This window comes from Xyrauchen texanus, chromosome 4 (genome assembly GCF_025860055.1).
Source record: "Xyrauchen texanus isolate HMW12.3.18 chromosome 4, RBS_HiC_50CHRs, whole genome shotgun sequence".
Taxonomy (NCBI): Eukaryota; Metazoa; Chordata; class Actinopteri; order Cypriniformes; family Catostomidae; genus Xyrauchen; species Xyrauchen texanus.
This window is the reverse complement of record NC_068279.1, coordinates 44,341,634-44,351,775: the sequence shown is the minus strand read 5'-3', so window position 1 is coordinate 44,351,775 and position 10,142 is coordinate 44,341,634. Positions and strand designations below refer to the sequence as shown.

Sequence of the window (10,142 nt, the reverse complement as noted above, 5' to 3'; positions counted from 1 at the left end):
ACCTCTTTCTCCCCCATAGTTCCCCTTCTCTCTATTTACTTATAAAGATGGCTATTGAGGTTAAATAGGTGTAAGAAAGAAAATACCAATCACAATTCAGTTTGCAAATAAATGCAAATGTTACCAGCCTCAGACCTAGGGGAATCTTGGCCAGCAGCAAGGACACACAGGTAGTGGAACACTTGTGTACCTGATGAACAATAAAAGACATGGGAAATGGGTCTCTTTTCTGTTCATAGGAGCGCTCAAGCGCCATCTACTGGTGTGGTGATATACTCACATATTAAATTATATTAGTGGGTTATAATGCTTTAAAAAAAAAAGATATTTCTTAAACCGTTACACAAGAAACAATACTTTGCGCAAAGAGTACAATGACGTCATAGAATCTGATTACATTTTGAATGGCGAACATTAAGAATAAGTTAAAAGGAGATTTTTAAAATTCAGTCTTAATTTCTTAATGTAAAGTTTTTAACAAACATAATAGGTATCACACTCAAGGCTAACGTTATATATATAAAAAAAAATATGTTTGAGAAATTACGTTCATTGGTTCCACCTGAATTATTTGCAGTAAAATGTGGAGGACAAGAATGAAAATAGATTGTTTGAACAATGTCAGTAAAGTACTGCAAGCACAGTAATTAAAAAAAAATAAAAAAGACAGACAGACAGACAAAAAACATCTCACTGTAAAACGTGGATGCTAATACGAGGAGGGATGTCACAGGAGCAGGATCTAAACGCAGCTTAACAGTCTTTAATAAAATAAAGATTAACGGGGTAAACACAGGAACAAAAGAAACATCCACAATGGGAATGGGTCAATAACAGGAAGTAAAAACACATACAACAACTGACAAGGGATGAGCAAGCAACAGAACATTAAATACACAAAGACATTAATACGACTAGCACCACACAATAAAGGATCACATTAATAAATCCAAAGAGTTAAAAACGTCAAATAATTCTAAATAATTTTGCTGTACGACTGAGGTCACCTCCGGTGTGTTTGTGACGTCATTAATAACGGACATCCTCAATTAAAGATCATAGTATCAAAGCTTAATAAAAAAAAGTATCATGAAATAACAGGGTGGACAATAAATCAAGGGACACACAAAATTCCTCCACTATCAGTATCATATTTGGCCCACAGCAGTGTGTAACATTATAAATTATCTTCATTATTTTTTCCAAGCCTATTCAAATTGTAATCGGGTGAAATTAAACAATATAAATACTACAACTTGTACTGGAGACTTAAATGTCAGTTGTAACATTTATCACACTTTTGGGTAATTCTCAGGAACCAAATAAGCAATGTACATACCAACTCATACCAACCACATATTTCTACCACATAAATATGAGCAACTTTTAAATAAAGACAAGCAAATGAAATGTTACAATTGACCCCGACTGCATGGTCAGTAGAAACATAGAATGAGGTCAGTTCAGTTAATGCAGGGTTCATACAGATGCTTCCAAGTTAAATTTAAGGACTTTTCAAGGACATTTTTATTTGTTTTCAAGGACTAAACATGATATGTCATTAAAACTCATTCTTTATATAAAATATTTTTTATTCACTCAGTTAATTAATTTTTATAAAACACCACTTATTCATGACTAAACTGAATGTTCATTAAAAGTCTTGTAATGTCTCCTCCTAAATGGAAGGCTAAAATCAATCTCCTTTAAAGAGTCAACTCTATAACTAGCCCTAAACTGATTAAGAGAATGTCTTGTCTTTATGTCCCTGTAAAAGCATCTTGATTTCTGCAACACCATCACCTTTCCATAATTCCCTACAATTCACATTGTCACTGTGGTTCCTTCCATTATCACACTTGTCATTACGCCTCAGATTATTTAGAGGGTCTGGCCAGCATCTATGGCTAGAACTGCAAACCACATTAGACTGGATGGAACCAACATCAAAGTCTTTTTTAAGCTGGAAGCTCAAGTCTTCACTCCTGTTCGTCATGAATGGCATAACTGTCCAGTATGGCTTTGGTTGGCTTGCCTGTTTTGTCCATTGTCTATAGTGAACCAATGTCTTTGGGCAGACGTGAAGGTGGTTTTCTGTTGTTCCCAAAGTCTTGAGTGTAGCCTCTCCTGAGAAAGGGTGTTTATATCTATCCTACAATGACCCCAAGGCCAACCTGCAACTTGTCCGCTCTGTGATTGACAAAGGCGCCCATAATCAATGTGGCAGGAAGAGGGTAGAGTCTCTTCTCCAGAACACCACCAATTATACAGCGGCTGTCCAACATTCCTGAAATCCAAGAAGATGTTAACAGAATGATGACAGAATTCTGAATTAAATGTTGCTAAAAAGTTTAATCATTCATACAGAATTGTATAATTGGAATGGAAATTCAATTTCATGAATTTTTCTTATAACAATGCTAACTGCTACAGTGCTATATTGTCCTGTATGTTTATTTGACTTTAAAGGATTCATGAAATTAGGAATCACATTTTCACATATAAGGAGTCATTGTGCTATAAAAACATACTGTGTTACTGTTAATACATTTTTTATCTACATAAACATGCACTAGATTAACTACTCTAACCATTATCAAGCATCTCGCAAAGCTTTTAAAAGAACAGTTAGAACTCAAAAAAGGAGACCCCCATTCTGTTTCATCTTGCTGTTTGCTCCCTTGCTGTTTTTCTGTTTCGAAGGTGTCCTGCACTGCCCCCCTCATCTGCACTATTTATTTATTTATTTCCTCACCTTTTCTCTCCAATTTGAAATGCCCAATTCCCAATGCGCTCTAAATCTGGGTGACGGAGGACAAATCTCAGTTGCCTCCACGTCTGAGACCGCCAATCCATGCATTTTATCACGTGGCTTGTTGAGCGTGTTACCACGGAGACATAGCGCGTGTGGAGGCCCACGGCATCCACCGTGGCATCAACGTAAGACTCTACCCTCCCTAGCAACCGGGCCAATTTGATTGTTTAAGTGACCCGGCTGGAGTCACTCAGCACACCCTGGGATTTGAACTCGCGAACTCCAGGGGTGGTAGCCAGCGTCTTTACCACTGAGCTACCCAGTTTTTTTTTACTAACAATATCAGTGGACCTCATGGAAGATAATACAATTATAGAAAAAGTATGTCATGATCTCAGTTACCCTCGGTTATAACATTAGGTTGGTCAAGACCACATGCAATTCATTCAGAAAGCAACAGACCACAACAGTGACTGTTCATTTCCTCAGCAGCCTTAGTTTTGATGTACTATTATTATTATTATTATTATTATTATTATTATTATAAAAAATATTCTTATTCAATTTCCTCCAAAGACATAATGAAAAATAACTACAAAAAAATCTAAGCTTTGAACCAAACCAACTAGCTATGAGATTACAGCATTTGATTCAAATACATTTCTTTTTTGAAAAACATAAAAAGAAAATGGTTGAAGACTGTATACCTATGAGTTAATAAACAATGTAATTTTTTTGGTCCGTTTAATTTATTTTCTTAACAGAAAACAGCATGACTTTCTTTCATGCTAACACTACAACATCCCATTTCAGCTTACACTATACAAGTAGCTAGCTAGCATTACCTAGCTAGCCTGCATTAGCCTTCAAAAACACACAATTTGTTTCAATTGTTACATGGAACATCAGAGTAGATATCATGGCTGTTTCTCAATGTGCCTTCATTTGCTTTCTTATGTTTTGATGGACTTGTTCAATATCATCATCCACTGCCATAGTTCAATTCTAATACTCAAGATTGCAAGTACCGAGAATGCATAAAATTACCCAGATGTGTTCTTGATCAGGCCGAATATCGAGGATGTCTCAAATGGTGAATTGTGGGCAAGAACCTGGCACTACAGTAGTAGATGAAGGACATTTATCATTATGTCTTCCCTCAAGAGTTTCCCGCTGTGAGCTTACGAAAAGTCTGACAGTTTGTAAGAGTCGTCAGACTCCGTCAACATATTACTTTAATAAAGTAATAAACACTTGACGGAAATTAGTGTTTACAGAGTTGTTATATTAACGTGTCACTAGTCCTGCAAAACCTCACTGGTGTGATAATGTATAATGGTGTCACTGGTGTAATAATGCCAGCAGTTCTCTCACTGGCTTCAAATGTGCTGGAATGGTCAATTGCCCAAAAGAAAGATCACAGCACATCTCAAAGCTTGCAATATATGTGTTCTACGTCTTCCTATCCTTCTGAGTTCATTCTTCCAAGAAAGCTTAGAAAGATTGGTCTTCATAAGAATGCAAGTCCATTCTCTGAGTTCTTTGCATTGATAAGTACCCAACATTTAGGCTAAGGGTGTTAAAGGGTGTAAAGGGTTACAGGGTCTTAAGGGTTAAACTACAGTATATCTGCTCTTCTTACCTCTGAAGACCATTTTAGCTTGTGGAAGTTCCATTTGGTAACCAAATGAGAACGTAGACTCCTGTGTCCTAGTGCTGGCCTCAAACTCCACTCCAACTTGAATCTGCAGAGATTAATGACTTAAGGATTATCAAAGGAAACTAAAGTATTACTATGTCTACTATGTCAAAACCGCAACATATCCATCAACACCACCATACCTGTTTGTTGGCTCTGTGGTAGTAGCTGGCATGAGCTCCTCCTTTACCAGCATTTAGTGTTGCCACCCAATTTGGCCCTAATATAAAAATATATTTTGGTATTTTACACAAACATAGGATGGTTGATGTTGAGTTACACTCATACAATAGCTGTTTAGGACTGGTGGATGAGCACTGGGCTAATGCAAATGTGCACTCTCACCTGAGTACTGTCCTGCCAAGGTAAGTATGCCCCCCTCTTCAGCTCGACCCCGGTGGTACACCAGCTCTCCCCCCAGTACGAGCTGTGGGGAAACACTTTGAAGAAAGTGTGCGACCATGATAACTGTCGCAAAGAAAAACAAAAGGCATAAACTGTTAATCTAGCCATGCTTTACAGAACAACAACACAGGAGCCTACTTGTGTAAAACTTGCCACCATGATGGTAGAAGGTTCTGGGTAGTTGCCAGCCATCCCAGAACATTACTATCAGGTTGCTCAGGTGTTCTGTGTGGTTTCAGTGTGTTGCCATGTGGTTTCTAGTGTGTTCTGGGTGGTTGCTAGGTGGTTACTTACTGGCCTAAGCCAAAAAACCCTAGTTTCACAGAACCACATTACTAGACAATCACTTTTGAAAAAATAATTTTTACGTGCCACTTTGTAGGTATCGCGGCAGTTCCCTTGTGAAATGAACCATAGAGGTGCAACAACAATGACTTTTAGTCCCTTTCATACATATAATGAGCAAAATGGTAGATTATTATTAAATAAACATTTGCTATTGACCCTGTTCCTCGCACTTCAGATGTCACACGAGTCGACACGTGAGCCAAAAGTGTCATAGAAGCACCCCAAAATGACATGGTTGCTTCAGCAATTCCATTTCTCATGTCACATTTGCAATATGACACTATCGGTTAGGTTTATGTTTTATTAGATAGGTAAGTTTTGTCAATTTAAAACTCTACAGGGCATTACTAATGAACAATTAATAATTACATTTTGCAAAAATGTTGCCACAGTCACGTGGGTTTACGAGATCAGGCTGTCTCAATGGCACTCTGGCTCTAGATATGTCCCAGGTCAATCCTTCAATGTGATTCTATGGGATTTTGTTGCCTGTTTTATCGTCCAGCTGGCACAAGTCTTCGTTCTTCGCTCATAACCAAGAAGAAGTTTGAAATAGCAGAGTAACTATACTGTTTGCGAACATTCAAACAATGACCACACCGCAGTGGGTGGATTTAGAGGCACATTTATAAATGAGAACACTCAAGTCTACATATAAAACATCAACAAATTTGACATTAAAATGTCTTGTCAATGAATTCCTGCCTCATTCTATTCGCACAAGATCAGTAAAAGAAGCTGTTTTAACAATCCAGAAGTAATATATTTGCAGTAGATAATGTGTAATTTGTAATGTTTGCCTTTTGCCTTCATGGTGCTAATGTGCTAACAAGCTATAAGCAGCCATGACATGCACTGATTACACTCTGTTATTGTGTTTCATGACAACACTGATACTTCTGCAAAGATATGTGTAAAAAAGACTTTTAATAAGAATAAACTTTGTTGTGTACACTAAGGTTCAGAGTTAATCAAATCCCTAACCTACAGTATGTGCTTCAGTACTAATAATGCTTGCCTTACACTATAAATAACTGCACAACTATTTGCAATGTAAAACAATGATAAATGAGCCAAATAGAAAGAGCACTTCATCAACATTCCATATAAGGTCAACCATAGAAAAACCTGTTCTGTAGGTAGGTCATTGCCTTGTTCTAAATAAAGCACATTTCTGTGGTATCCATAAATAAGTCTGTCTTTCTTACAGTTTAATGAGAAGTCAATGGATCATACAGTACCAGATTCTCTCAGGATGTCTGGGTTAGCCATCGTAACTGCTGCTGTGAAATCACTGCCTCTGTATTCGGTCTCAAACTGCCACGTGACAAATTGTGCCTGTTGAGTCTACAAAGGTATATGAAGTCAATACCAATTATTACTATTTATTTACATGTAAATGCAATATTACTTAATGCTGTGACTAACCTGAAATACGGCTTTGGCTCTTATTTGCTCACTTACATGGAACAAAGAGTGAGCGTTTAAGCTGCCCGTGGAGTCCATTTCCCCAATAAGCATGGGTGAGCCCTTAATAGACAGAAGATCAGTAGATTGTAAGAAGCAAAAAATCACAACATATTGAATACGTCAGTGTGGGATCAAAGGGGGGATTCATATGTGATCATGAAACAACAACGGAAGTCCCTGCAATGCTCTTCTAAACATAACTGAATAGACTCTTCATGTCATTAGTCCATATTGAATCATTATCAGTCCCAAGAGATTTTTTTTTACTGCAATGCTTCCGAAATGATGTACTCCAAAAGCTGTGCTGCTGAAGCTTGTAATTAGGGTTTTAGTATATCAATCATTGCATAAAATGTAGACATACTGTAGTAAAATGGCTTTGACAAAGGGATCAGGGAGTCACCCTAGTCTAAGAATAACTAAAGATTTGTCATCAGTAGTACTACAAGGGTTGTGTTATCTATTCTTAACAAGTTCATATTACATAAAGAGCTCTAACACCCATGTAATTCAATGATGTCAGTCAGCATCGGTTCCCTGGAACAACCTGATTTATTCAAGTAAGACAGATTTCTGGACATATTCCTTTATGATATATGAATGCCATGAGTGAATTTTAGTTTTAAACTTGACAATGATTCCATATACTGTATTTTAGATACAGGAATAGAGGCAAGAAACAAATAACTGAACATGATCCAGGTCTAGATTCTTACCGTTTCTTTGCTGTCAGTGTCTGATTGTAAGTGTTCAGCGTGAAAGCGATAACTGGAAGGAGCGATAGCACTGAGTTGAAATGTGTGACTGACCTGAGGTGAGAAACATTCACAAATACATACCACGTTATTTGGTTAAATAGTCAGAGATGAAGAGCCTAAATTTGACTTGTCCTGAACAGAAGTGTACAACAGGACTAAAGGCCCATCGGGGTAGAAGACACTTTTGATTGTCTGATAGTTTATCAATAACTGTCCACTAAGTGAAAGGATATAATTTGGGGTAAAAAGCCCCCCAAAGGGCGCCATAAAACACTGTTTTTCTTATGTGAGTTGAATAGATTTGTGAAGATTGTTCAAAGCAGGCTCACATTGACTGATCCAATCACAATGGACATGATATGTTGACTTGAGGTGTTATAAATGTCAAACGTGATTGACATTAACTGGAAATCGTGCACAGTTTCTGAAGTGGTTATTTTGAAAAAGCATTTTCTTTATTTGTTACTCAAAAAAGCCTCTTGCTGTCACTGTTAGACAGATTTTGCACTATAACTAGTACCCCCATATTTACAAGATATCACTATAAAACCCCCTGGGGGCCTTTAACCTCAAGTCTGGAGTAAAAGACTCCCTTGCCACCTTTATTTATTTTTAAGTTTAATTTTAATTTGTATACATTTTAATCAAAACAACCTTCCATTATTATTTATTTTCACACAAATTATGTTGCTCCCCCAATATTTAATAAAATACATTATTTTTCTTCAGTCTTGATACAATTTGTGTCCAGAAAAACCTTAAGGTGTGCTTTTAGCTCAAATTGAAATTGAAATAACTAACTTTTGTATTCATATTTGAAATTTAAATGACAAATTAATAAACAAACCTTGAAAAAACTGCTGAGAGTCTTGTTTATCACCAATTTTACACCTTCAATCTGCTGTGGAAACACATCTAGGTAGAAGCAAGCAATTAGAGTTGTTATCTGATAGACAATCCCTTTTCAAAGTCAAAACTATATGTGACCTACTCCATCATGTCCTGTTTTATGCACTATAGTAAAAACTCAATAAATAAAGTTTTACACATTTCAATAGCATAACAAAATTATATTACATTTAATTGATTCACCTTTAATTAAATACAATAAAAAAAAACGAAATATTTTAAGTTTTATTAATATATTTTTTTAAATCAATACATATTTCAATTTGATGGGATTTTGTTATGAAATTAAAATGTATAAATCTTAAAAATAGGCTTAAATATGTTTTGAGTTTTTAAATTATTATATCAACCACATTGAATTTATTACATTTATTACATACAATGGTTTGAAGCCACTTTGTGATCATTTGTCATTGCCATTTTTTCCAAATATAATCTAAATAGCACCCCATACTAGTTTAGGATGGTTAGGTGCCTCTTTAACAGTATTCACCATATGTTTGTTTTGAACAGACTTTGATACAAAATGAAAAGAGACAGAAACAAATCTCAGACCTTTACAGTTGCGGTGCAGGCCATCAAAACTCCCTGGTTTGGGCAGCCGTCCATCTCTCCTGTCCCAACGTGACAGGGGTCTATTTTCTGGAAAGGGGGAGTTCTGACGCCCTGAACGGGATGACAAGGCCAGCACACTGCCCATGGGAACCCACAAGCCAAAAAGAGAGAACCACACACTTCCAAACTGATCTTCTGAACTGTCCTGCACAAGTAATTTGGCATAATGTAAATAACAAAAAAGGGATGTCAGCTGTACGATAATAATAATAATAATAATAATAATAATAATAATATAAATTATATTCTTAAACAATCAATATAAACGATAAAATTAGATAGAAAGGAAAGCGAGCGCAGGTATAATGATAATAATATTATTAATAATAAAATAATAAGTTATTATTATTATTATTAAATAATTTTCATAAACAATAAATATAAACAATAAAATTAGATAGAAAGGAAAGCGAGCGCAGGTATAATAATAATAATAATAATAAAATAATAATAGTTAATATTATTATTATTATTATTATTATTATAAAATAATTTTCATAAACAATAAATATAAAAGATACAATTAGATAGAAAAGAATGCAAGCACAGGTATAATAATAATAATAATAGTTATTATTATTATTATAAAATTATTTTCATAAACAACAAATATAAAAGATAAAATTAGATAGAAAAGAATGCAAGCACAGGTATAATAATAATAATAATAGTTATTATTATTATTATAAAATTATTTTCATAAACAATAAATATAAAAGATAAAATTAGATCAAATTAAAGGTATTATAATAATAGCAATATTAATAATAATAATAATACATATCGCTAATTTTGGATGACGCATGCTTCATTAATTATGAAAAAGCAATATCGTTAATTATGTTTGCAGAAGGATGCAAAAAAATATTGAACTCAAGACAAGTGTTGTGCACAATTATCTGCATATTTATGAACGCATTTGCACCCTTTACCAGTCCTTAATAGCTGCATCTAAACAATCTATCTTCATGAATTTGGGATTTTTTTTAAGGATTTGTAAGTACATTGTTTCTACTTACGCTGATACTTGGGCTGTATGCTAACGTCCTTTGCGAAGATGATATCCTAAAATCATACTAAAAAAGAGAGCTTTATAAATGCTATGACCGCTGGAAGTGTAAGGTGAAAGGATGCCGATGGATGTAATGATGACAGCTGTACTGGAGACTGCAGCGGCGGAAGC

The 10,142-nt window shown here is 35.3% G+C and overlaps 1 protein-coding gene across 1 annotated transcript; it reads right to left on the bottom strand.

Moving 5' to 3' along the window:
- Positions 1-1,059: 1,059 nt before the first annotated feature.
- Positions 1,060-10,101, bottom strand: si:dkey-71l1.1 (uncharacterized protein LOC569883 homolog). Its single transcript, XM_052125644.1, has 10 exons — positions 9,979-10,101; positions 8,900-9,104; positions 8,283-8,350; positions 7,394-7,486; positions 6,636-6,737; positions 6,449-6,554; positions 4,800-4,922; positions 4,598-4,674; positions 4,398-4,500; positions 1,060-2,287 (listed from the first exon to the last, which is right to left on the bottom strand). Exons 2-10 carry the CDS (start codon positions 9,042-9,044, stop codon positions 2,148-2,150), a joined length of 957 nt encoding a protein of 318 aa, XP_051981604.1. The 5' UTR covers positions 9,045-9,104; positions 9,979-10,101; the 3' UTR covers positions 1,060-2,147.
- Positions 10,102-10,142: the final 41 nt, after the last annotated feature.